Consider the following 27,792-nt stretch of genomic DNA (forward strand, 5'->3'; position numbering starts at 1 on the left):
CTCATGCTTAACTCCCCAAATGGCTGCAATGGCCGGGGGTGGGCCAGACTGAAGCCAGGAGCCAGGATTTTCCTCTAGGTCTCCCACGTGGGCAGGGGAGCCCAAGGACTTGGGCCATCCTCTGTTGCTTTCCCAGACCACCAGCAGGATTGGAAGTGGAGCAGCTGGGAATAGAACCTGTGCCCGTATGGGATGCCAGCACTGCAGGTGGCAGCTTTACCCAGTATGCTACAGTGCCAGCCTAGAGAGGAGAGTTGTTTTAATAACACAAATGCCCACATTGGTTCTATAGTCTTCCCTGCCCACATATACCCTGTCCCCGTCCCCCCACCCCCTTTAAAAAAGATTTACTTATTTGAAAGAGAGAAAAAGAGAGAAAGTCTTCCATCTGATGGTTCACCCCCCCAAATGGCTGGAGCTGGGCTGGACTAAAGCCAGAGGCCAGGAGCTTCTTCTGGGTCTCCTATAAGGGTGCAGGGCCCCAGTGATTTGGGCCATCTTCTGCTGCTTCCCAGGTGCATTAGCAGGGAGCAGCTGGGACTCAAACCAGCGCCCATATGGGATACCAGTGGTGGTGGCTTTACCTGCTATGCCACAGTGCTGGCACCTGTACTCTGCCTCTTAAGCAGTGAAATCTCAGCTCTAAAGGTTGTAGCTACAGTCTCTGTCAAATGTGACAGCCTCCTGCTCTTTGGAGTAGAATTTACCATTGTTACACAGCAGAGGTCCTGAAGATCCTCAGGCTGCACAGAGGAAGCAGGGATGAAGTGTTGCTGCCTTTGAATAAAGATACTGTTTTAATTAAACAGAAGCTCTCTATGGGAGGGCATATTAATTTTAGAAATGTTTTAGTTGACATGAAGTGATATTGCAGTCTCAAGGTCACTTCAGAAATAATTTACTTTATTTCATTATGACCTAAATGTCTATATTTTCATATGTGTGATATGAACTTAAAATTTTCTCATTTTTTTTCCTTGGTGCTTGAAAAACATCAGCAACTTGAGACCCAGGCTCTAGGGGAGAGAGAGAGACATTTCTAATGTTGTAGAGGTGGCGTAGTTCTTTCTAGGACTGTCTGGAAATAAGGAGGGTCACATGGTGGTCTGGGGGCCTAATGCATGACTGGAAATGTCGTCACAGCGATAGAAATGTAGTGAGCGTTGTAAACGGAAAATAACTGTAAGTCAGCAGCCCGACCCTGTCAGCCGAGGATGCACAGCAGGGAGGTCTCAGAAATGGGATTTGAAAGAGACAAAGTAGGGCCAGAGAGAAAGATCAAGGACAGGCAGTGAACAGGGAATGGGACTTGCACCTTGGGTTCTAACGTGCTGGGGGTGTTGAGCTAGCTCCCCACTCCATTTGCCCTGCGCGCCTCTGGGCCCTGACACTCAGCCCCACTTTGCACTTTTTGGGGATTTAGACTCTTGTGGTACCTCAGTTACTTTCCAACCTTCATAACTCCTCCATGGGAGTTCCGGGCCGACTGACCGTGCAGTTCTGTTTTCCAGGAGGGCGTTGTCACAGAGTCGGAGGTGCGCTGTGTCGTTCACTGTAAGAACCCTGTGGAGCACCTGGGAGCCTGCTGCCCCACATGCCCAGGTAACCTCAGCAGACAGGGCTGCGGGCCTGCCGCACGTGCTGCCCGATACTGTTCGATGTCTGTGTTCTCTCAAGAATGCGTGACTCTCCCCTTCCTGAGTGGAATTTTCCTCGCTTCACATGTGTATCCTAATGGGTTTAGAGAGCAGACTGCTTTGCATAGAAGTGCCTGGGCCGGCGTGAATGCGACGTGCTGTAGGTCTTGGCATGGGGGCTTCTCGGGCTCCGGAGACCAGCTTTCCACTCCACAGGGCCACAGGTGGCGCTTATTTTGGAAGGAAAGGCTGTGGCTTTCGCTTGCTTCCAGAAATGTCTTTTTACTGCTTCATATTGCAATACCTTGGCCAGAGCTCACCGTGGTGATGAGGTGACCAGATGTTTTCTGCAAGCTGAGTGCTGTGTCCCTGAGTGCGTTTAGCCCGTGGTTGTGCTCCTCTCTGTTGTTGGTGTGGTTCAACAAGTTGGACCCACTGGCTTTTCCAGAGGGCCCTGCTGCCCAGCTGACAGCAGGGATCCAGTGCCTGGAATGTTTCCTCCTCCTTCTCTGTAGAGGATGGCCACGGCATCCTGCACCTTTTCTTGCCCGTCTGTACAAACCTGGGGATTTTTGTTATGAGAGAGGTTTTCTCAGATCTCTCAAGCTACCAGGTGATTGTCTCCTAGGCCTTCTGTTTTGTGGGCGTCTATGAGCACTTTGCTCATGGAGCTGGGGCTATGGCTACTTCTTCCTGCCCTTGATGTGCATCTCCAAAGGGCCTTCGTTTCTTTGCTCCTTCTTGAGAAATGACTAAGGCACTGTAGTAGGGCACTTGGCAGATCTGAATCCCTGCTCTGCTGGCCTCTACGGGGGGGCCTCTATAGTAGTCTTTTCTCATCTTGAATGATGAGGACAACCAGTTTCCACTATTCCTAACTTTCAGTGTTCTCCAGGTAGACTTTATTCAGCTTCTTTTTAAAAAATGGCTTTAATTGATTTGAAGGTACAAATGTGTACATCCTCCCTCCCCCCACACCCCTCTTCCATCTACTGATTCACTCCCCAAATTCCTACAGAAGCTGGGGCTGGGTCAGATCAAGTCCAGAAGCCCAGGACCCAATCTGTGTCTCGCATGTGGGTGGCAGGGACCCAACTACTTGAGCTGTCACCTGCTGCCTCCAAGGGTGTACATTGGCAGGAAGCTGGAATCCAAACAGAGCTGATGTGGGAAGCAGGTGTCCCAAGTGACGTCCTAACTGTTACACCAAACACCTGCCTGTAGCTTCTTTTTCACACAGGTTTCTTTTTTTTTTTCTTTTCTTTCTTTTTTTTTTTTTTTTTTTTTGACAGGCAGAGTGGACAGTGAGAGAGAGAGACAGAGAGAAAGGTCTTCCTTTTTGCCATTGGTTCACCCTCCAATGGCCGCTGCGCTGCGGCTGGCGCACCGCGCTGATCCGAAGCCAGAAGCCAGGTGCTTCTCCTGGTCTCCCATGGGGTGCAGGGCCCAAGCACTTGGGCCATCCTCCACTGCACTCCCTGGCCACAGCAGAGAGCTGGCCTGGAAGAGGGGCAACTGGGACAGAATCCGGAGCCCCAACCGGGACTAGAACCCGGTGTGCCGGCACCGCAGGCAGAGGATTAGCCTAGCGAGCTGCGGCGCCAGCCACACAGGTTTCTAAAAAGCTTGTATTGTTGAACATGTTCACGCGCAAGCCAACAATTGGTAGAATAGAAAGGAATTCTCTCTGTACTCTAATTATTATGTATCTGTCAAATAGTGTTGGCTTGAGTACTTTTTCCCTCTGAACACACTGAATGTTTTGTGTCACGTACTCATATCCTTAGATGCCCACAGGATCTTTGTTAAGTTGGATCTGTGGGTCTCTGTGCTGCACATTAGAATCACCTGGGAAGCTTTACAGACGAAGCAGTAATGCTCAGACCATCTGGCTGCATCCCAGATTAATTCTATTAGAATCTCAGCGAGTGGGACCCATACCTCCCAGATAATTCCTATACACAGCCAGGCTTGAGATGGCTAACAGAGCAAATTTTGCATATTATGTAGATTTACAAATTATCATAGCTCTTCAATATGAATTCAGTTGTGTTGAGTAGACCATTGCTTTATGGATAGGCAATCACATAGAGCCCCAGCCCCCCATTCACAACTCTAAAGGAGCAACAGTAATGAAGGGAAGCCCTGGAAATTCAGCATCTCTCCGAGCAGGGCACATACTGACACTTGGGAGATAGTCATATTTTTAGGCTGCCTCTGAATCTGTGGGTTTCTGGTCAAGTTCTTGGGAAGGAGAGGCCTGAGCTCCATGACTGCACAGACTGCAGAGCTAAGTCCTCGTGATCATACAGAGAGGGCCAGGTAATTTACCCTGTTCACACAGGAAAAAGTCAGACGCAGTGAAAACTGATGCTTGCCCAGGGCTCACAAGTGCGAGAGGGCCAGAGGGGCAGCTGGCCCCCAGCCTCTTCTCTTTCCTTGCCCCTTCACACAGCAAGAGAATCGTACTGCTTAGGTCAAGTGCCCTGGGAGGCAGATTTTCTTTAAAAGCTAGCATGCCGGTGTCAAACATGAGACCCCTGACATCTGAGCAGGTTTGCGCCTTCAGTTTTGGGGCCAGGAATCAACTTTGCTCCCTCTCTGTGATTCCAAAGGCCAAGGTTTGGGATGCAAGTTGTAAGATTCAGAAGGAATTTCCTTCAGAAAGCACTACAGTACTCAAAAAAGCATGTGGAAAAATAGAATTAAAAGATTAAGTTTATTTTGGTGCCAATTGTTTTTGATACCCATGCATAGTTTTTTCATATTATGCTCTCGCCCTGAGCTTCTTGAAGACCCTGCATGTTGTCCTCTATCTTGGGAGGGTGGCCTTAGCCATGTGTAGGTGGGGACAGCAAAGGAAGCCTTGGGGTATTCTCCTTGGCGATTCAGAAGGACTGACATCTGTCATTGATCAGGGAATGGCATTCTTCATAATGACAAACATCTACAGTTTGTGGTCAGCTTCTTCCTGAGACAGATTGCAGGGATTCCTGCTTGTCTGCTTCTTCATTTTTGTCTGACTCTTTGCTTAATGATGGGGACTTGTGTGGGGACACTTGGAATAGAATTTTTGTTAAATTCCTTTATTTGAGTTGTTCATGTAGATTGTTGTGGTTAATCTGCCTGATGACCTATATGTCAGAGTCAGAGGTGCAAACAAACATGAAGGACTGGAAGACACTCTGTTGGAAGTGAGAGAAGTGACTGGGCATCTGTTATTAGGAACATCGCTGGGATCCAGCCACTGGGAGGGACCCAGGCTTACCAACTCTTTCCACATCCCTGGGAAGAGCAAGGAGGCGGTTGATTGTTAGCTGTGGGTGTGGGTATTGCCAACATGTTATTCCTGGGATATTTTTAAGAAACCTCTGTTCAACTTCAGACTCAGTGGCCTTTGCGTGTTTTTCAGCTGAACGAAGGACTCCACATCTAACTTTGTGATGAACAGAGCCAGTGGCCAGGTCAGGGGTAATGCTCATTTTCCCTTGTCAAGAACCTGCAGCTCCAAGAGTTTGGTGGGATGTGCTGACAGCTTTAGTTGGAAGTCCTTAAACATGTATTCTCAGTCCTTCCCAAAAAGCCACTTTGCTGACTTTTGCCCTCTGGTAGCTATTTCTGGCACTGTCTACTATGTGCAAAGTGACCTCAGCTAGTCTGGTCACATGTCTTGTGGGGGCAGTCCTGAGGAAAGAGGCTTTGCTATTAGCTGATTGTCCTTGCTTGGGGTGAGTGACGTGGGGTCCCTGGCCAGCCAATGCTTTGAGCTATTTATGTCTGCTCTAGGGCATGGTGGTGGTCTGAGCACCTTACTGAATGGGAAGCATTTCCTGGCTTTTGGTCCTATTATTAGCAGACGTGGTGGGGGCCACAGCCCTTGTAACATAGGCAATGTGAGGCTGAACACTCCCGTGGCATTTCCTGCCCTGCCTCCGTCCCTCCTTGCCATTGTGTCTGCCCTTTGCATGGTGTAGTGGGCGGGTCTGAAGCCAGTTTGAATCCCAGCTCTGGGAGCTGGGTGAATTGTTTTCTCTCTCTGAACCGTGTTTTCCTCATCTGTGGAAAAAAAAGTGACGAGTCCCCACTTTGTAGGACCACTGAGGAGAGGGAATGAGATTGGAGATTCATGGGCCGGGTAGAGGCTGTACCATTCCTGAGAACTGATCAGTGGTGGTCCTGAGCATCCTTCAGGTTGTCCTTGGCCTCCCTCCGGTGGCTGCCTTTTGCTTCTTCTTGCCCCTGGGGCTTGATTCTCCAGGCCACGGTCAGCACGATCATGATATAGCTCCTTGACTTTCTGCGTAGCTCACATGGTGCGTGGATTCCCTTTTAGCTGAATGGGTTCTGCTGTCTTACTTTGTTTCCTGACTTCTTTGGGGTTTCTGATCCCATGCCAATCTTTCTAAAACTTCATGGAAAATTGAATTTAAATATAAGTTTATTTTGAAAAGAAATCAAAAATCAATGCATAGTTTTTGCATAATATGCATTTTCCATGAACATTTTGAAGGCCCCTTGTGTAGGTGCAGTGCTGTACAGCAGATCTGTAGAACTTACTCATCTTGCTACCTGAAACTCTGCCCGTGGATTTTACCATGCAGCAGTCCCCTGCCCTGGTTAAAGAGAACAGTGCTGGGTGCAGGTGTTTGTGGAGGCGGTGAATGAGCCGTGCATACAAAGATCCCGTCCAGCTGAGTGAAGGCTTCTGACCCTAATTCTAAAACTTTCTTTGCTTTCCAGGCTGTGTGTTTGAGGGTGTGCAGTACCGAGAAGGCGAAGAATTTCAGCCGGAAGGAAGCAAATGTACCAAGTGTTCCTGTGTTGTAAGTCCTGCTGTGCAGACTGTAAGGGAGATCCTTCGGATTCCTTACTGCTTACACTCACCTAGTGCCCCCCTGGCTCTTTAAGTCTCTCCCTCCTCTCCTCTCAATGAAAACATGAGTTTCTCCTAAGGTGGGACTAGGGAAAGCTCTTCTACCCGAGGCAGGCCTCTCCACCTCAGTTGCTGCTGGTACTCTGGGCAGTGCGATTCTGTATTGTGGAAGCTGTGTGAGGCAATGTGTTCAGCAGCATCCCTGGCCCTGACCCAGTGGATTTTAGTAGCAGTTTTTGCCCTTGTTGTACAACCAACAGTGTCTGCAGTGGTTGCCCAGTATCCCCTGGGGAGCAAGCCTCAGCCCGCCCCGCCCCCCCGGCGAGGAGAATCACTACAGTACAGAGTAAGAAGAGAGGCTGGTTTCCCCGCAGCCACCCCCTTCTTTGGGAGGACCATGGGTTTTCTGTTCCCTGGGGCAGAGGAGCTTCTTGCTCAGGCAGGTGTTGAGTTCTGGGAGCGGATCAGACTGAGCACAGCTTGCTGCAGCACCTTCAGTGGGACAGTTGAGGGGAAGGGACAAGAAGAAATTGCCCCTACACAGTGGGTTGAGGGCAGAGTAGGGAGTACTAGGAGAAAGCCAGACATCTCTCTTTCTACGTGTTGTTGTTTTTAATCCATATACTGAGGACATCTTCAGCGTGCCAAGGAATTGAAAAAGGAACCTGTTACAGTTTTAGAGTTTTTTGGCTATTGGATTCTGAACTTGGAGTAAGTCATTGGTGATGGTAGTGGTAGGGTGGTGGTGGGAAATCTAGTCTTAATCAGCTGCTCTAAGTTATTTACAGTAGGGAGTTATTACAACCATATTAAAAAGTCTTTTGTAATAAAGAACATACATTTTCCAGGTCATTGGTGCCTCAAAATGCATCTCAGAATTTGAAAAAGAATTCTGGGGGAAGTCTAGCCTACCAATTTCACCAAAGCAGACTCATATGTGGATCATCATAAATCACAGCATTTGTCTTTTCTAAAATATTTCCCTCTTCCTACAGCACATGTGCACCCAGCCTAGCAAGTCCAGATTAAACATGCCCAAGGGTGATGGGTTTTGTGTTGGGGAGCGGAAAAAGGGAAGGAATAAAGGGAGCAAATTTATATGAATCTATATATCTTGATATAAGACAAATGCAATATGATACAAATCTAATATACATCATATAGTTTATAAAAACACAAGCATAATTTACTAAAGAAAATGAACATGAGCATGCATATTCCAACTCAGCTTCTGTGTTTTTCCTAATTATGACTAAGTAGCTGTATGCTATTCTTATGTAAATGACTTTGTCATTTAATATTGCCCCTTTCTCAATTTTATTGCTTCTATATAGGAAGCTATAACATTTTCTGATTTTTTTTTTTATTAATTTCATTCTTTTGGGAGCAGACTGAGAAAAAACAAGCATATTTCTTTGGGAAATTTTAAATGTGCCTCTGCATAATTGTCTTCCAGGAGAGGTGTGCCAAGGTCAGGCAGCTGAGCCTCCTTGGGGAGGAAATTTAGAAGGTGGAGAGGAGGATGGAGAGTTTCCCTGCAGTTTGACCTGTGACAGTTTCTGAATGCTGCAACTGGAAATGGGCTTAGCGATTACATAGGTAGGGGTCACACAGTCCACCCACTGAAGGCATTGAGATACAGTGGGTGCTGAATGAAACACACCAGAGGGCTAAGTTCAGGGCTCTGGAAATCCTGCTTTCAGTTTTGGTTTAACAAATAGAAATCCAAAGACAGTGTTACCTGCCTAAGCTTCTCTGCTTGGTGAATTCTCTTCAGACCTAGAGAACATCTATATCCTTTCCTATACTCTGGTACTGTGTTCTAGTTTCCTGTGTTTGCTCCAGTTCCCCATGTTTCCATGCTCAGCCCTTGAAGCTAATGGCTTTGATTACATTCCCGACACCAGATTTAGGCTCGTGGAATCAACAAGAGGGAGATGGAGTTCCTGTTGAGGGTGGGACATTTGTTTGTGGACTTGGGTAGGGCAGGGGGTCGGTCATATGTGCAGGTCTCTATGTAAAGAGAACACTTTGAGGGGCGCATTTTCTTCTTAGCAGGTTGTCATTAAAATAACTTGGTTTTTAGTATTTCACTTTGCTGTCTTTTGAAGTGGGGCACTAAAAAAAGAGAACTATCTTGGCAGCAAATGGCCTGGAGTGGAGAGCGACAACCTGGGAGACATTCGCTTGAGAATGTAGCGTTGCAAAAGCGAGACGTGGCTGTGCAGCTGTGCGGTGTGACGTTCGCCAGCACTGCCCAGCGGCAGGCTGCGAGGCTTCGGTGCGCAGGGCGCCTGGAGGAGTGAAGTGTCCTCTCGCCCAGTGAGAGGGCTTCAGCCAGAACTGGCGTGAGTTCAACACTTGCCTGGGGAGCATAGCTCAGAGTAGTAGGCAGCAGATTCCCCTCATGGAAGAAGGTGGTGTAGAACAGCCTCATGTGATTTGGTAAAATGGACTTCAGGACTCGAGGAGGGCTCTTCACAAAGTTCATGGGAAATAAGTAGTATGAAACAATTCTGCGTGCATTTGAAATTCTTTTTGTATCAAAATAAAAACATTTTCATTCCACATTTTTTAAAAAGATTTATTTATTTATTTGAGAGGTAGAGTTACAGACAGTGAAAGGGAGGGACAGAGAGAAAGGTCTTCCTTTCTTTAGTTCACTCCCCAAGTGGCTGCAATGGTTGGAGCTGCCCTGATCCGAAGCCAGGAGCCAGGAGCTTTTTCTGGTCTCCCATGCGGGTGCAGGGGCCCAAGCACTTTGGCCATCTTGTACTGCTTTCCCAGGCCACAGCAGAGAGCTGGATTGGAAGTGGAGCAGCCGGGTCTCAAACTGGCGCCCATATGGAATACTGGCACCGCAGGTGGAGGATTAACCTACTGTGCCACTGCGCCAGCCCCCTTCTTTCCACATTTTGAAGTGCACTTGCTATAGAGAGATGCAAACACATTTAAGCATTTGAGCATGTGTATAGTCACATTTAAGCACTTAGAGAATACGTAGTATGTTCTCCTTACTATATGTTCTTTGGGGATTGGTTCCAGGTCAGCTTGTGGACACCAAAATTTGTGATCTTTTTGATGTACCCGCATACGTGCACACATACAAATACACGTTCCCATGTTCATGTGCGGACACAGCCGTCTGACCCTGGACGTCCAGCTTCCCCAGGCCCCCTGTTCTCTTTTTTGTCTGCAGTCCTTTGCTCATGTTGCTGCCTAGCCTGGAATTCCTTTCTCCTTGTCCAGCAGGTGCTGCATGAGCTTTCCAAGTTGACCATGAGCCCCGCAGCTCCATGAGCGCCAAATTCCTGCAGACAGAACTGTTTTCTCCTTTGTACTCCTGAGCTGTCTCTGCTCTTGCTTAGTTGCCACCTTTCCCTCCCTCCATACACACCTCCACCCCCAACACTCCATACCCCCCACATACAACCACACCCCCCCACACCCACCCACACACCCACCCACACACCCACACCCACATACGCCCACACCCACACCCATACCCTCACACCCCCCCACACCCACACTCCCCTCACACAGCCACACCCCCCACAACTACCCCCCACGCCCCCCCACACCCACACTCCCCCACATACCCCCCACACACCCACCCACAACCCACACACCCACACCCACACCCCCATGCATCCCACACCCACACCCACACCCACAATTCCCAGGTGAGCTCTTGCCCCATCCTGTCCACTGTTTCAGTTGCAGAAGGTGCCATGACTTCATATATTCATCTTTCTTTTAAAAAAGTATGTATTGGTTGATCCATTTTCCTTTTATTTGAAAGGCAGAGAAACACAGAGAGATCTCCCATCCACTGGTTCACTCCGGGGACACGTACAACAGTCAAGGCTGGGCCAGGCGGAAGCCAGGAGCCGGGAACGCAATTGGAGTTCCCCATGAGGGTGGCAGGGAATCAACTGCTTGAGCTAGTGTCTGCTGCCTCCCAGGGTGTACGTCAGCAGGAAGCAGGAATTGAAAGCAGAGCTGGGACTCGAGACAGGCACTCAGATATGGAATGCAGGCATCCCACATGGCAAAGTGGCATTGTAATCACTGTGCTGAACACGCACCCTATGATGTCACCTTTTTTTTTTTTTTTTAAGATTTTTATTTATTTATTTGAGAAGGAGAGAGAGAAAGGTCTTCCGTCTGCTGGTTTGTTCCCCAAATGGCTGCAGCAGCTGTAGCTGGGCCTATCGAAAACCAGGAACCAGGAGTTTCCTCCAGGTCTCCCATGAGGGTGCAGGGACCCAAGCACTTGGGACATCCTCTATGGCTTTCCCAGGCTATAAGCAGAGAGCTGGATCTGAAGAGGAGCAGCTGGGACACAAATTGGTGCCCATATGGGATGCCAGTTTAACAGGCGGTAGCTTAGCCTGTGACGCCATAGTGCCAGCCCCCATAATGTCAGCTTTCTATCCTCAATGCATAGCACCATGGGTGCTCAGCGAAGTCAGCACTCTTCTCCTTTGGCACTGCTAAGAAACAGTAATGTTTTCTCTTCAAACTAGGACCGCTCTGCCCTTTTGTGCTAGGCAGCCCATTCTTGCCTGAGAACCTATCTGCAGTTGGATATCCCACTATCGTTAGCTCACTCTGTGCCTGGGGAGGTAAGCATGTGTCAACTCTCCGAGGTGCTCCCTACTCATGAGTAAACGTTGTAGATGCCGTGCGGCTCGTGCGTTTGTCCCAGTCCCCTTGGTTGCACCTTCCAGATGTGTGCAAAGCTGTCTGCCATGCTTTTGTGACATAGGGACAGGGAGGCAGACCAGCAGAAAAAGGCTTCATCTGCTTGAGATGGATGCCTTGGATAATGAAACAAATGCCTCACACATGATTTTACATCCTGACTTTAGTCGGGACAGTATATATGGCATTCCAGACGGCTGAGAACATGCTAACGTTTGAAGATCTGGAGAGGATTTCACAACCTTTTGCTCTCGCCCATTCCAGAAGCAGAGGGTCTAACATTTTTAGGTGTGAATATCATCATGACTCACACAGCGAATGCAGTGCTTCATTAGCACTTATTAAGCTGTGTTGTCTCCACTTACCCATTATGTAAACAAAAGCGCCAGGAGAATGACTTCTCCAGAGCCCTGGCGCTGAACAGGGAAGTGATGACTTGAGTTCCCTTAGCTGTTTCATGTAGTTGTTGTGTGAGTCATATTGGAGTGTGTTCCTTATGGGTTGCGTTCGGTGGGAATAATATACTACATTGATTTTAAAATGGAAAGATGATTCTTCCCTAAGAAGAATGATTTATGAAGTATAATGAGCTCTGTTTAAAGCACACATTTGCTTGCTTTTAAAAAAATTTTTATTTATATATTTTCATTGCATTTGAAAGGCAGAGAGAGGGAGATCTAGAGGAGGGCAGGGAGAGAGAGAAAGAAAGAGAGAAAGAGAGAAAGAGAGAGAGAGAGAGAGAGAGAGAATGCTGGAGAGAGAAATCTCCCATCTGTTGGTTCATTCTCCAAATGCCTGCAAAAACTAGGGCCGGAGCCAGGAGCTTAGAAGTCCACCCAGGTCTCTCAGGTGGGTGGCAGGAACCAAAGTGCTTGAGCTGTCACCTATTGCTTCCCAGGGTATACATTAGCAGGAAGCTGGACTGGGAGCTGAGTAGCCTGGGCTCAAACCAGGCACTCCAATATAGAATGTGGACATTCCAAATAGTGACTTAACTGCTGTGCCAAATGCCCGTTGCTTTCTTTAAGTTCAAGCTTGGCTTTTTACTACTTGCCTAACTGGAAAGCACACAGCTTTGTGTGCCATTGTTAGGTAAAAATTTTCTGGAGAGGACTGGTGGCAGTCTGACATAGACAGTTCTGTAAAACCCATTGTCAGGCTCCTAAGATTAAAACCAAGGTGCCAAGGAGAGATGTTCCTGTCATTTATTTTTAACCAAACCATTTGAAGATCCCCATGGGCTCCACATTCCTGGAATTGCTTAAAGAAGGGAATACAGCCCACAGAGCTGTAGGCAGTCCTCGTCTGCAAAACCAGCCAAATTAACCGGCCAAGATCAATTACTTTTGCTGACAAAGGCGTATTAAGTTCAGAGGATTTTTACCAATAAACATGGGTTGTTAATGGGCTGTCTGTGATGAAGGAGCTGTGCTTTATTGGCTCTTAGAAGCCCTGAAGTCCATAAACACCTTTGCTCTCGCTTACACTTGAGATATTGCACAGCGCTGTCTCCCAGGGAAAGCCAAACTCCGAGCAAGGTTGCTTGGAGAGAACAAAGCCAGTGGAGCTCCTCATGGAACCCCTGTCCCTCTGGACTGGACGCGTTCAGGTGTTGTGCATGGCCCGGGATAACCGAGCCCCTGCCAACTTCTCTGGCTTCATCATCGCCCTTTTTCTCTTTCTCTCTCTGCTCTCACACAGGTCCTCTTCATCCTTGCTGGACAAGGTGTGGATCCCCACCAGCAGTGTGGGCCTCACCTGTGTGCTTGTTAGAAATGAAGGATCCCTGTTTCTGTGCCAGGCCATGGAAGTGAAATCTGCCATTTTACAAGATCCCCAGGGGATTCCTCTGAGAAGCAGAGCTTTAGTATCTCCTGACCTTTACCAAGCCTACTTTTTCTCTTTTTCCTTCTTTCTCCTCCTCCACATGGCTCCATCCCTGGGGGCGGGGGGTCTGTTCACCTTGCACTTGGAAGTCTGGACCATCCTTAGGGACACTCATGATGATTCCAGAGACCTGTTGGTAAATCTGCCTATAGCAACCTCTGGGTCATGGCCCGAACATTAACAATGAATTCATTACTGGATGTTTTAGTTTGTAATGACTTTCTTTTACTGCATCTGATAAGATTAAAATGGTGACTTTGGATCTTCAAGTTCTTGGCTCATGGCTATTCATAATAATTGCTGAATTCATGAACACCTAAGTGCTGACTGTATTTTCCTTCCTATCTCTACTGTCTGTCTCTCCCCTGCTCCTGTCGTCATCCCCTCACTTCCCACCCCCTTCCTCCCAAACATTTCCTCTTCACCAATTCAACAGGGAATAGAGAGAAGCACATCACTGTGGATGAGCTCAGAGATGAAGATGGATTTATGCTCAGCTGCTATTGCACCATTATAAATTGCTTCGAGTGGAATGAGTATGACTTCCCTGGGGATGCCTTGTTTAAAAAGTGTTCTTTAAGCTTCAAAGATTCCCACAACTCCTGGCAGCAGGAAGCAGTGGCCAATGACCTGGGCCACTTGCTGTGGCAGAACTTTTAAAAGACGGCATAATTCTCTGTCCTCAGAGTTGACCGTGCCCTCAAGTTTGTAGGTGGACTGTCCAGCCTCTCCCCATTCCAGTGTCTCCAGCCCAGACTATGCTTCCCTGTAGTAAGAAGCAGAGGGGGATACGGCCTCATGTCTCTGGGCCTGGGATGACTCAGCAGCATATTCCCAACTTTGCTGCTTCACCTTTGATATGGGGACATGGGACTCGTGATGCCTGAACCCTCTTTCACGGCCTCTGCCTCACTTGTGATAATTTGTGTGATTTGGTGCATTTTAGTAATAAGCTGTCATTATATCTTGCCTGTCCATGGGGAGAAATTTGGCTCCATCTGAGCAATGAATTGGAGAATTGAGCAATTATTGAGTGGATTAGATCAATGTGGGCAGTTTATCTAACTAGTGTGGGCCAAAAGCCTCAGAGGAGTTTTCAAAAAATATTGGTATAATCGCTGCAGTGTTCCTGTTTGCATTGTGGATATACCATCACCCTGAGAACAGAAAGGTCATGGTTTTGAACCGTCAGTTGAAGAGGGAAATAAAAGGCTTTTCTTGAAGTCTGAATAGCAGTTGGCCACTAGGAGGGGCTTCCAACTGGCTCAGAGGAGTGGCTGGTGCTCTGCTTGTTCTTTGGCTACACAATGAAGTTGTGAATTTTGACATTTATGTTATAATAATCTGAGCATTTGTGAGTTACCTGTTGGCTAAGGTTTCCATTGGAAGCTCTATTGTAGTGTCATTCTCATTAGATTGAATTCATAAATGTACAAATACTGGTTTGAGTAACAAATTTTGGATTCTTGAAAAACCACTAAAATGATCTCTTTACAAGGATAATCTGGATTAATTGCTACCATGGTCATTGATTGTTACCTTGCTAGAGCCTTTTTTTTTTTTAAGAAAGCCATTATTTAATAAATATAAATTTCATAGGTACAGCTTTTGGAATATAGCAGTTTTTCCCCCCATACCCGCTCTCCCGCCCCAAAACCGTCCCACCTCCTACTTTCTCTCCCATCCCATTCTTCATTAAGATTCATTTTTTAATTATCTTTGTATGCAGAAGATCAGCTTAGTATATACTAAGTGAAGATTTCAACAGAATGCACCCCACACAGACACACAAAGTATAAAGTACTGTTTCAAGACTAGTTTTACTGTTAATTCACGTAGTACAACACATTAAGGACAGAGATCCTACATGGGGAGTAAGTGCACAGTGACTCCCGTTGTTGATTTAACAATTGACACTCTTATTTATGACAAAAGTGATAACCTGAGGCTCTTGCGATGAGCTGCCAAGGCTGTGGAAGCCTTTTGATTCTACAAACTCCATCAACATTTAGACAGGGCCATAAGCAATGTGGAAGTTCTCTCCTCCCTCAGAGAAAAGTCCATCCTTCTTTGATGGCCCCTTCTTTCTACTGGGATCTCACTCACAGAGATCCTTTGTGTGGATCATTTTTTGCCACAGGGTTTTGGCTTTCCATGCCTGAAATGCTCTCATGGGCTTTTCAGCCCTAATGTTTTAAGGGCTTGTTCTAAGGTCAGAGTGCTATTTAGGGCATGTGTCATTCTATGAGTGTGCTGTGTGGCCTCCTTCCCATGTTGGATCGTTCTCTCCTTTTTAATTCTATCTATTGTTATTACTTGCTAGAGCCTTAATAGCATCATATAATGAAAGGAGGAGGAAAGGGTAGGATATTTAGGAGGTGTTGGAAGGTGGGAGGGATCTGGTTTAAGGTGTTTTTTTTTTTTCTTCTAGTGTGAGAGCTCAGTAAAAACTAGGAAATTTCCATGATATATTAATTGAAAACTGGTAGAAACAGCTAGGCAAGAACTTCAAGGCATGCATTAAACTCATGAGCCAAGTTTATTTGTTAGTTACTAGATGATCTTTAATAACAGTTGATTATTTTGAGCAAATTCCTGAAACCAATAAGGTACTTCATTTTCTTTATGTTAAGAAGATTGGAAATAACTGTACTGTATTTTTATCAAGACAAATCCTATATTTAAATTCCCATATATGTCTTATTTTCATGGCTTACAAGATTCCTTATGGTCATTTCTTCATTTGTAGCTCAAGCATCTTGTAAGTTATTTTTTTTTCTACACAGGGAAACACCTCTTTCACAATGAAAATAGTTGGAAAGGAAACTCATATGATATTTGAACATGTATATGAAAACATCCAATTGAAAAGATATCAGCAAATGATTTATTTACAGAGGAATTACTGATGATAATAATAGCTGTTAGTACTGAATGTGGATTTTGGGCCAGGTACATACAGTATTTTAAAGTTAATTTTCAAAATTGTCCTGTAACACAGGAGGTGTTAACTTCTTTTTTTGATGCAGAAACTGAGATTTTGAGAAGTTTAATAGCTTGCCTAAGTCAAGGGGCTATGAAGAATCAAAACCCTGAACTATTTGATGATGAAGCCCCATGTCATTTCTTTCCATCTATTTATTCCCCTACCAACCAGGATAATTTTGAGATCATTTGTAGACATTGGAAACTTGGAAATTCCCTTTCACTCTACATAGTGAAGAACAATCAGATATTTCAAATGAGAGATAATAGTGATGTGAACATCTGAAAAGAGCCCCAAATCTATGCGAGAGATATTAACACAATAAAAAAGTGAATTATACTTCCTCTCTCCAAAGTTCACAAGTCTAAGCAAGTTTAAACTCATACCAGATTTCAGCCTTGGGCTTTCAGCCGAAGCATATGTCACCATGGTGCCAGAGTGAATGAAGAACACATATCTGTTACCCTCACATCAGCTGGAGAATGGAGACACTATGATCTATAGTGCATCTCCTTGCCAAGAAATTATGACTACATGGAGAAAACGTGTTAGTTTCTGGGATAGAGCCATCCTCGTTGCCTCTCCTTTCAAAGATGGAGAGAAATAAATGTTTATCTGATGGGGCCCATCCATCCCTTGCAATAGTCCACTGAAGAAGTATAAGCATCAGTTTTGCATAGCCCTCCTTAAAGATATTATGGGGGGGGCCTTCCCTAGTCATGATTTTCCATGGTTCTATGACTGTCGATTTATCCTCCTGGTAGGGTGAAGGGGAAATTGTATAATTGCTTTTTTAAAATTTTTTTTTTAATTTGAGAGGCAGAGACAGGAGAGAGAGAGGTCTTCCATCCGCTGGTTCACTCCCTAAATGGCCACAATACCCTCAGCTTGACTGATCTGAAGCCAGGAACCAGGACTTCTCTCAAGTCTCCCACGTGGGTGTAGGGGCCCAAGGATTTGGGCCGCCTTCTACTGCTTTCATAGACCACAGCAGTTGAACCAGCACCCATATGAGATGCCAGCATTGCAGGCAGTGGCTTTACCTGCTACACCACAGTACCGGCCCCTAATTACTTTTGAACAGTTGTGTTCTCCTGTCTGTCTGATCAGGTGCATTTAGAAATTTGAAATTTGGAATGAGTATTTATAGAAGAATTAATTGGTTAAGTCTCATCACAAGGTATCCTTGCAAAGACATCTATGCCTGCCTGCCTGCCTGCCTGCCTGCCTGTCTATCTGTCTGTCTGTCTATCTATCTATCTATCTATCTATCTATCTATCTATCTATCTATCTATCTATTGCTAGCTCCCATTTACTGGTTCACTGCTCAAATGCTCACAACAGTCAGGACTGGCCTAGTCAGGAGCTGTGAGCTGGGAACACAATCTACATCTTCTACGGGTGGCAAGGACCCAAGTACTTGAGCTGTCACCTGTTGCCTCCCAGAGTACATGCTAGCAGGAAGCTCGAATCAGGAGTAGAACTGGGACTTGAACTCAAGCACTCTGGTATAGCATGTGGGCATCTGAATTGCTAGGCCAAACATTCACCTGGACCATTCTTTTTATTATTCTCCTGTTCCTTTTATTCACTTTATGGCCTGTTACATGAAGAGCCTCTTGTATCTCCTTGAAATACCAGGAACGACACCACCAGCTTTCCATATCCAGGTCTATCCTTTGTCTCCAGTCTGCCAGTCATTTGTTAATTCAACAGTTGTGTGTTGGCTGTACCTTGGACTCTGTGTTAGGACTGGGCACTGAATGCTAGAGACTTCACCTTTTCTCTCTACAAAATTACAATCCATTGTCTTGAGTGTATTTATGAAACTAAACCCCAAATGAAACCATAATACAACATTTTTGTGCCACATATAGAATATTTTATGATAATTACAAAGGGGCCTAAATGTATTAAAAATAGAAATAATTGTACAACTCAAACATAACCACCATTAATGATTTATTTATCTAATTTTTAAAAAAGATTTATTTATTTATTTGAAAGTCAGAGTTACACAGAAGAGAAGGAGAGGCAGAGAGAAAGATCGATCTTCTATTCCGCTGGTTCACTCCCCAAATGACCACAATGGCCAGAGCTGAGCTGATCCAAAGCCAGGAGCCAGGAGCTTCTTCCAGGTCTCTCACGCGGGTGCAGGGGCCCAAGGATTTGGGCCATCTTCTACTGATTTCCCAGACCATAGCAGAGAGCTGGATGGGAAGAGGAACAGCCAGGACGCAAACCAGTGCCCATATGGGATGCCAGTGCTGCAGGCTGGGGCTTTAACCCGCTGTGCCACAGTGTCAGCCCCTTGTTTCTTTTTAAAGTTAGTTTTACTTGTTTGAAAGGCAGAGTTGCAGAGAGGGAGAGGGAGAGACAGAGGGAGATTTTCCATCCACTGGTTCATTCCCCAAATGGCTGCAACAGCCTGGGCTGGACCAGGTCGAAGCCAGGAGCCAGTATCTTGCTCCAGGTCTCCCATGTGGGTGCAGGGGCCCAAGCCCTTGGGCCATCTTCTTCTGCTTTTCCTAGACACATTAACAGGGAGCTGGTTTGGAAGTACAACAGGCAGTATTTAATCACACCTCAGCAGGATGCTGGGATGCCAGCATTGCAGGCAGCAGCTTAACCTGTTAATGCCACAACACCGGCTCTGATATTTCTTTCTTAAACTGACCATTTTCCAGATGTCTATTAGTTTTTGTGTTTCTTCTGTAAAATTGTGTTTTTATTTCTAATTTTTCTATTAGGTGGTTAAGGTTTTATCAAAGCTCATATATGCATGATGGATAATAATCCTATGCTAATTAAGGTGTCATTTTAAAAACATGAAAAATATACATTGTATGCACTTTGACCTTAGTTTGTACACTCCGTGGTGGACAGTGGCAGAGTTTGCGGAGATCCTGTGTCTTCCAATCTTTACTTCTTAAATTTATCCAAATATGTTTACAAAGAGGAAAGTGAGTCAACATTGTTAGCTCCCAAATTTAAGGAGTCCTAGACTTTTCTTTCTGGAAGTCCCTCCCCCTGTATCTCACACTCCCTGCTGTGAGACAGTGACCCTGAGCACCTGCTCCCATAGCAACAGGAAGCCATTTTTGTGACCTCTGCAGCACCTCCTCCCACACCTCTGCTCTCAGCCGGCTCTCTTTCTCTTGGCTCCCAGTGGGAAGCGCCCCCTGCTTTCCTTGCCTGATCCTACATTCAGGCTCTTGCTCCCATTCCTTTCTCCCTCTCCTGGCACCTGGCTCTGTGTTTAGATTTTTAAATTCCTTGTGCACAAACTTAGTGTATGTCATGCCTTTGAGTACAATGCCTTGCACTTAGAAAAGCAAGTATTTGACTAAATGACTTGTCTTACCTTTCAACAATTTAATTAATTTATTTGAGAGAGCAATAGAAAGAGACAGATGGAGATAGTTAGAGGGAGAAAGAAAGCTCCCATCTGCTGGTTCACTCCCCAGATACCCCTGGTGGCTGGATCTGGGCCAGGCCAAAGCTGGGAGCCAGGAATGCAATCCAGGTCTCCTATGTGGGTGTCAGGAACCCAATTACTTGGGCCAACACTGCTGCCCTGGAGGGTCTCCAGGAAGCTGGAGTCAGGAGCCAGAAGTGGGTATTGAACCCAGGTACTCTGATGTGGGATGGGGCATCTTAACTACTAGGCTACATGCCTGACCATAGCATTTCAGTTTTTGGCTAAGGTATTCATGTCCTTGAAAATGAAGTTATGATCTAGAACTTTCTAACTTCCCACTTAGGGTTTGATTTTAATCTTGAAAGCCATAAACAAAATTATTCACATTTTTCTTTTAATGAGCACATATCCACGAATGATATTAATGGTATATTAGTGTTGTAGTTCTTCACGACATTTTCAGAACTTTTTGGTCACGTCTCCATTATTATCCAGAGAACTCACTTTTAATGTTTTCTTTTTAAAACTGGCTCTGAGTCGGCTGCTCTCTCAGTTCCCCTCCATGTTGCTGCTGCATGGCTCCCTTCTCCTTCCTTTGCTCGCCCATTCCGGTGCTTTTTCCCTCCTACCTCCATTTGCCCTGTCATTCTCAGACCTCCTCTTCCGTTGTTGTCCGTGGCTCCCTGCAGGATTGCCTGGCATTCATGAAGCACCTCAGCTCATTTTCATAGCTATCGTCATGGCTCCTTGAATAACCATCCCAGAACCTTGCACACACTAGATATTCAGGAAATATCTTTTGAATGAATTGATTACACATTTTGGCACTTTTTAAATGTCATTCAAATGCTCGATTTGGAGGGTGGCAGTGCTTTTGTGGTCCCGGGAATGGCTTCAATTACCACTCTTCCCTGCGAGTGGAATTTTAAGTGGTACCACTTGTCTGGTGTGTAGGAAGCCATGTGTTTGGCTCTCATGGAGTCACGGTCCTCTCCATAATATTGGGGAGTATGGACCCCACAAACATGCCAGGGCAGAAGAACGTCACCTGTTCACATCGCTGTTCTCTTCTAAAGCCCATCTCGGAGCAGACACGGGTTTAGAAGCAGTGAATCTTTTGAGCCCCCCCTGAGTTCTTCAGCTATGGGTCAGATGAGCCAGCTTGAAATATTGAGGAGATTTTGCTTTCTGGAAAGGGCAGGGGCTTCCAGGATCCGGGTGAACTTTCTGTGTAAACAGCTCCCTGAGATGTACAAATGACCAGTTAACTCTGATGTCTATTACACATCTATCACACAGTTCTATGCACTATCTCTTTTTCTCCTGCCTCTCTTTGGTTTTCTGTGATACACATAGCAATCAGACAATGTGGGCATGGTTAACAATGTTATATTCCAGATGTTAAATTACAAAAACTATGTGAGGATTTTTAAGCCTCTGAATATTGCTAGAATTAAAGAAAACAAAAACCTCCTATAATAAATAAAAAGAAAGCCATGACATTCTCTGTATGGGGGGAACATACCTGTTCCATTTGGGGTATGATTATATGCAAATTTGTAATTAGTCAAATATTAACAGAAACAGTTACTCATTTTGAAAAAGTATCCTTCGGTCATGTTTTAAGAAGTAAAGTCCAATAATAGAAAAGTTACTTTTTGACTTTAAAATGAATTTGAAAAACTAGTCTTACCACATCATCTGTATTGAGACATATCTTAATTTTTTCCTGTGCTCATTGGATGGAATGAAGTTTTGATATTGTTTCACATATTGGGTTGTAGAGTGGTGTTGACCTTAAGGGCCTTTTTTCCTCTTAAGTCTGGTTTTATGAATGTGATTGGCAGATGCCGGGAGTGACTCTTCTTGACATGGGTGGTAAATACATTTTCTTTCCAGTTTCAAGTTCAAGAAAAGGAGAGGGAGGCAACTCTTGAGAATTTTTGGTTTTGTTATTAGGTTTTCAGCATCCATAATATTCATAAACAATGGACACAGCTGTCTTTAATAACCGAGCCCACTCACTGAAAGCATAGAACACACGCCAGAAAAACATCAGGCTGTAAGAGGATTTTTTTTTTCCAACACAGAAATTTTCATAGATTGAAGCAAGATATCGTTTATAACCAAGCTGAATGTTTACTCTAAGCCTCTATCATTAAGTAAAATCATTTGATCAAGCACTAGGAAAAGTGCAATGAAGTTTTTGGTTTTTTTTTTTTAAGGTTGTGCCTATGTCTTCATGTTGCTCTGAATGGTTTGGGGGATGTAAATAAGTTCTGTATTCCTTAAGAGGTCATATCCTGGGAGTGAGGCCCTGGGGTCCTGTGCCGTGTCCACTGCTGACCAGGAAACCATCACCTTCTCCTGGATTCAGAATCCTAGGCAGTGAAGGGAAGGCATCGCTAAAATGAGGGAGGACCTCTGAAAATCTTTCTGATTCTGCACTTTTCTGATTTCCCCGTTTAGAAAAGGCTTTTGTTTTCTTGGGAAATAAGTTCTTTGACTCTAAATATCAGTCAATAGAAGTTAGTTTTTCTAATACAATACCAGGTCATTGATATATTATAAAATTTAAACGCTATGAAATCCACTCTTTCTGGCATACACATCTATGTGTTTTGACAAAAGCAGTCATATATTTTGTAAATAGTTATTACCATTGTAAGTTCCATTCAAAGATGCAAAAAGTTTTTACCTATGATTGGAATCTTGCTGCAATTTATCGTGTTCAAAAACTAAAAAGAGAAGCTGTTTTGACTCTGAAATTGTGGAAGTTCTCTGAAATATTAAGACATATCTGGTACCTTCAGCATATCTAGGATAAGAAGCAAGATGCTCTCATTCATTTTGAATTGCATGAAGTTCTTCATTCAAGAAATGATTTGTGGATTCTGCTTGCAGAACCACAATGAGTGGTGGAGGAGTTTGCTTCCCCCATACCCAAGGCAAGGGTAAGACCAATCTGATGGTAGTGGGACCCAGGTTGACAACCCCAGTCCTGGGTTCTGTCACTGGTATTGCTGAATAGGGAGAGCTCGATGTGTCTGTGCTTATTAAACAATCTTATTTTCTTAACTTGGAGATGGAAAGGCATTGTAGCAGCTTGACGTGAGTCTACACTAGTATGAAGCCAGGCAGTGGCAGTGTGAGATTGATGGTTTTCTGGAAGAGTTTTGAGCTTCTCTAAGGAGAAAGAGTCCCCTGGCCTTTTCAGCAGCTTTGGTTCCCTCAGGCCTGTGCAGATGTTAAGGTGTTGCTTCCTTCTCGGTGGTAATCCTTGTTGTTTCCTCATTCCAGGTGTTGTCCACATGTTGGTAGAGAAGAGGCCCAGATTTTCCATAGGGTGGTTTAGCCATGATTGGAGTTTTGAGAATGAGGGGCCAACCTGTGTGTTCCAAACGTGAGAATTCTGAGATGTGGTCTCATAGAGGCCAACGTGCCCTACTGGGAGGGACATTGTCTCATTTCTGCTCCTTGATCAAACAAATACAACTTTGAGCCTTGCAGTCTTCATTGATAAAATGGGGAACCACTTCCTGGCCACACACAGTCATGAATGTTGCGTTTTCTTCCTATTTCTCTAGTATAGTTGTTGTGCCACACTGAACCTACAGGGTCATTTCATGCATACAGAGCTTTACACAAAACAAAAATATAAGGAGCCCTTGGTTCTCATTGTAGAAATGGAATGGCAGATTTCAATGAAGCCTTAGAGCTTTGGGGCCAAAACCACCCCCATCCCCATTTTTCCATTTATAATAAAAGAAGTCCCAGATGGTTGTGAGAGTTTCCCCAGGGGTGGACATGCTCTGCTGAGTGACCAATGTCCAGCAGGTCCCTCCCTTTTCCTGCATGGTCCGTGTGACTTTTAGCTGTCATTCTGTAGATGGTAACCTGCCTAAATTCACTCTTTTAAGACAATCCAAAAATATTTAATTTATTATTTACTAAAATTTTTAAAGATTTACTTTTATCACTTTTATTTGAAAGGCAAAGAGACAGATGGAGAGAGATCCTCTTCTACTGGTTCATTCCCCAAGTGCCTGCAAGAGCAGGCATTGAGCCTGGAGCTCAGGCTCCCATGTGGGTGGAGTTTACCCAAGTATTTGAATCATCATCTGCTGTCTCCCATGGTTGCACAATAGTAGGAAGCCGACTTGAGAGTAGAGTAGCTAAGGCTTAAACCAGGCACTTTGATATGGGATATGAGCATCTGTCCCAAGTAACCTCCTCCCAAGTAGTGACTTAACTGGTGTACCAAATGCATGCCACTCCCTTGCCCCCCTGCCACACACTGAATCTTTTAAACCTTTGCTTCCCTGGTTTTGCTTTCTGGGGGAGAAACCTTGTAAATTTCTTCTTGCCGACCATGAACATTGCCATTGCTCTAGACGGCCGTGAGAAGAGCCTTCTCCCTTCTTTCAAATGCTAACGCTGCAGAAGCCATAGAGAAATAGGATTTTGCAGTGGCAGTCATTATTTTTCTTTGCTTAGGGGCTGTTGCCCTAGTGCCTCTGTATGATGGGAAACTTTAAGACCCTTGTAGTGGCCGGTGCCGTGGCTCAATACGCTAATCCTCCACCTAGCGGCGCCGGCACACCAGGTTCTAGTCCCGGTTGGGGCGCCGGATTCTTTCCAGGTTGCCCCTCTTCCAGGCCAGCTCTCTACTGTGGCCCGGGAAGGCAGTGGAGGATGGCCCAAGTGCTTGGGCCCTGCACCCCATGGGAGACTAGGAGAAGCACCTGGCTCCTGCCTTCGGATATGCGCGGTGCGCCAGCCGCAGCGCTCCAGCCATGGCGGCCATTGGAGGGTGAACCAATGGCAAAGGAAGACCTTTCTCTCTGTCTCTCTCTCTCACTGTCCGCTCTGCCTGTCAAAAAAAAAAAAAAAAAAAAAAAAAAAGACCCTTGTAGTAACACTCTTATGCTGCACAGCCATGTAAAAATAGACTATAACTACATATGTAATTTTACATTTTCTAGTAGATACATTAAAATTTTTTTTAAAGGGTGAATTATTTGAAGAAAAAAAAATGCTGTATTCGGACCAGGTGTTTTTTTGCCCAACAATTTAGATACTCATGTTTCACACTGAGTACCTGGTTGGATGCTCAGCTTCAGCTCCTGATTCTAGCTTCCTGCCAATGCCAACCCAGGAGGCAGTGGTGACAGCTCAAGTGATTGGGTTCCTGCCACCCTCATGGGAAACCTGGATTGAATTCCCAGCTTCTGGCTCTGACCCTAGCCCAGCCCGCCTCACTCAGCCTTTGTGGACATTTGGACAGGATGAGAGCTCACTTTATGTCTCTCTCCTTAAACAAATACAAATACAAAAATGTTTATATTTAACCCAGTATATCCAAGGTATTATCATTTTGAAATATGATTATAAAAGTACTCATGGTGTTTTACATTTATTTTGATGCTAAGTTTCCAAATTCCAACGTGCATTTGTCATAACACGTCTTATTTCACACTAGCCATGTTTCGAGTATTTAATTGCACATTTGGGTAGTGGCTACCTTACTGGACAGTGCAGGTGTAAGGAATCCTAGAGGATAAAGAAGGAGCAGCCCCATCCTCATACTCACACTCATCAGGACCATTCTTTCTGCCTTGCACATCACATCCCATATCTGTAGTCTCTGCCTAGTTGACAGGATTTTGTGCCAGAAAATCAGCATGAACGTGAGAGGAAAAGTTAATCATAGCCAGAGTGACCCTTTCTAGGGGCCATGTCTGCCACTGCACCAGGTCCACCAATGGCATTTCCTCTTCTTAAAACTCTAAGCCAAATCTTTGCTCTCTGTTGGACCCTTATGTTCTGAGACTCCTCCCCCATATACCCATTTCTAGATGCACTTTGCCCCTTGACATATCCAGAAAACACCAGGCAGCCCCTCACCTTGGGTCTTTTGAATCTGTAGAATGTCTTGCCTGGAATGCACTTTCCTGGATGCCCACATATGTGGCTCCCACACCTCCTTCAAAGCTTTAGTTGGACATCAGCTTTTCAGTGATGTCATTCATGACCAATGCTACATAACGCAGAACTGTGCTCTGCTACCAAATCCTATTAAATTGGCTTCACTTTTCCCCCCATTGCTTGTTTATCACCTTTTTTATTTGTTATTTTAATTCGTATTTGTTTTATACTGAGTTTATCCCCGAGCCATAACTTTTTGCTTCTTTAGTTTCTTCCGGGATATCTTTTTCTTCTGTGCCACCTCCTCTTCTGGCTTAGGAACAGTCTGTTCCTTCTCAGTGAGGATCATCTCGATGTGGCACGGGGAGCTCATGTAGGGCTGATCTGACCATGAGTTCTGTAGGTCCGGCGGCGCATCTTGGGGGCTTTGTTCACCTGGCTGTGCTCAGTGACCAGAGAATCCGCCTCCAAACCCTTCAGCTCAGCATTGCTCTCTGCATTTTTAAGCAGGTGCAGCAGAAACTCGGCACTTCTTTTTTGTGCCACTGACCCTGTGTCCGACCCCATGGCTTGGCCTGGGCACATCTACCAACTCCACCATTGTACCGGTGGAATGGCACACACTGCTTCTTTACTGTGACATCTGTCAGGTATTTGGTGGCTTTTCAGATATGTATACCCTTGATGGCCTGGGCAGTTTCTCCAGTGTTCTTAAAGTGAACATGAAGATTGGAACCTCTTGATTTGCATGATGTTGTAGGGTTTTCTGGGTCAAGCGAGCAGCAAACCGTTTTCACAGATCACCTAAGGCTGCTTACAGGAAGAGGGAGTTTTATTGCCTTCTGATACGCTTGCTTTCCCCTTTTATTTTCTCTTCTCCCCTTGCCCTGGTGTAATAAAAGCTCCATTAAGACAGGGGCACTCATTTTGTAACTGCTGTGTTCTACTACCTAGCTTGGAGCTTAGCACAGAGTAGATACTCAACAAGTATTTGCTGAATGGGTGGATGAATGAATGACACCAAGCATTTGATATTTCTAAGAGACCAGAATTCTAATCACAGTATTTACCAACAGTTGATAAACTTGGATACAATTCTTCCGAAGATAAATAGATTGACTTACCTTACTTAATTTGGAAAACACAATCAACTTTTAAAAAATTAATTAATTAATTTATTTGAAAGGCAGAGACAGGAAAGAGAGAGGTCTTTCATTCATTGGTTCACTCCTCACATGGCTGCAACAGCAGCAGTTGGGCCGATCCGAAGCCAGGAGCTTCTTCCAGGTCTCTCACCTGGGTGCAGAGGCCCAAGGACTTGGGCCATCTTCTACTGCTTTCCCAGGCCATATCAGAGAGCTGGATCAGAAATGGAGCAGCTGGGACTTGAACAAGTGCCCATATGGGATGCTGGCACTGCAGGCAGCGGCTTTACCCACTATGCCACAGCACTGGTCCCCACAGTCAACTTTCTGTGCCTTGGCTTCCAAACCCTAATTTGGAAGGTCCATTGAAGGACCTTATGTTGTCCAGTTCAGCTTCTAGCTAGTGAGAGTCTGCACCAGCATTGCTGTCTTTTGGTTGGTGACTTGTTGGAATATCAGAACAGATTCAAATTTGTGACTTCTTTTCCTTCTTTGGAAGTAGATACTGAGTAATTCTCAACTCTCAGGAGCTCTCAAATTGAATATTTAATGGGGAGCAGGTTGGATTACCTCCTTTATCTTTAGACATCCACAAACTGTGCAGACAAACCTCTCCCCGTCAGTTTTAGCAGACTCCTGGAGAACGCTGTGAACACGTGCACAAGGTCAAGGCTGAGTGGTCACCGGCATTGTTGTTGCTGGCTGGATCCGTATGGGGAGCAGTGCTAACTGTGGGCTTGTGCAGCCAAACAGTGTGATGTGATCCCCCAGGCTGCTGAAGCCCTGGCAGGCGGCAGAATCTGGCAGAGCGACTGTTCGGCTCTTCAGAGGAGAGGCCAGTCTAATTTAGAAGCCAAACAACTTTCCTTTGTCTTGCTTGTTTTGCCTCCAAGAAGGCGACATTTTGAAGGACTCAGCAGGAGAGACATCTCCGGTGTCAGGGAGCTCCCTCAGGAGATCAGGACTCGCAGAGGAGGTGAGCAGAGAGCTCTCCGCGTCTATTTCCGCCTTCTTCATCTGCTCCCAGTCTGCTCCCAGTCCCTGAACGTAAAATTGGCAGTGATTGTACATACATTTCACACTGACTCAGCCTTGCTAGCAGAGCAGCACCACACACCACTTTCCTACATGTTCCCAGAGGGGAGATCAAACCTTTGTCCCTTGCTTTAGAGTCAAAATGCAAATGGCAGTTTCTAGGCTGTGCTTT

At 45.4% G+C, this 27,792-nt stretch overlaps 1 protein-coding gene across 3 annotated transcripts in view; it reads left to right on the forward strand.

The window, feature by feature from the left end:
• Positions 1 to 27,792, forward strand: part of BMPER (BMP binding endothelial regulator) — a 504,101-nt gene that overhangs the window by 288,955 nt on the left and 187,354 nt on the right. For all 3 annotated transcript variants that reach the window (XM_070059710.1, XM_002713750.5, XM_051853278.2), the window contains 2 exons: positions 1,512 to 1,602; positions 6,378 to 6,460. In XM_070059710.1, the coding sequence (XP_069915811.1) occupies positions 1,512 to 1,602; positions 6,378 to 6,460 (174 nt within the window). The remainder of the gene's footprint in view (positions 1 to 1,511; positions 1,603 to 6,377; positions 6,461 to 27,792) is intronic.

This window comes from Oryctolagus cuniculus, chromosome 16 (assembly GCF_964237555.1).
Source record: "Oryctolagus cuniculus chromosome 16, mOryCun1.1, whole genome shotgun sequence".
NCBI lineage: Eukaryota > Metazoa > Chordata > Mammalia > Lagomorpha > Leporidae > Oryctolagus > Oryctolagus cuniculus.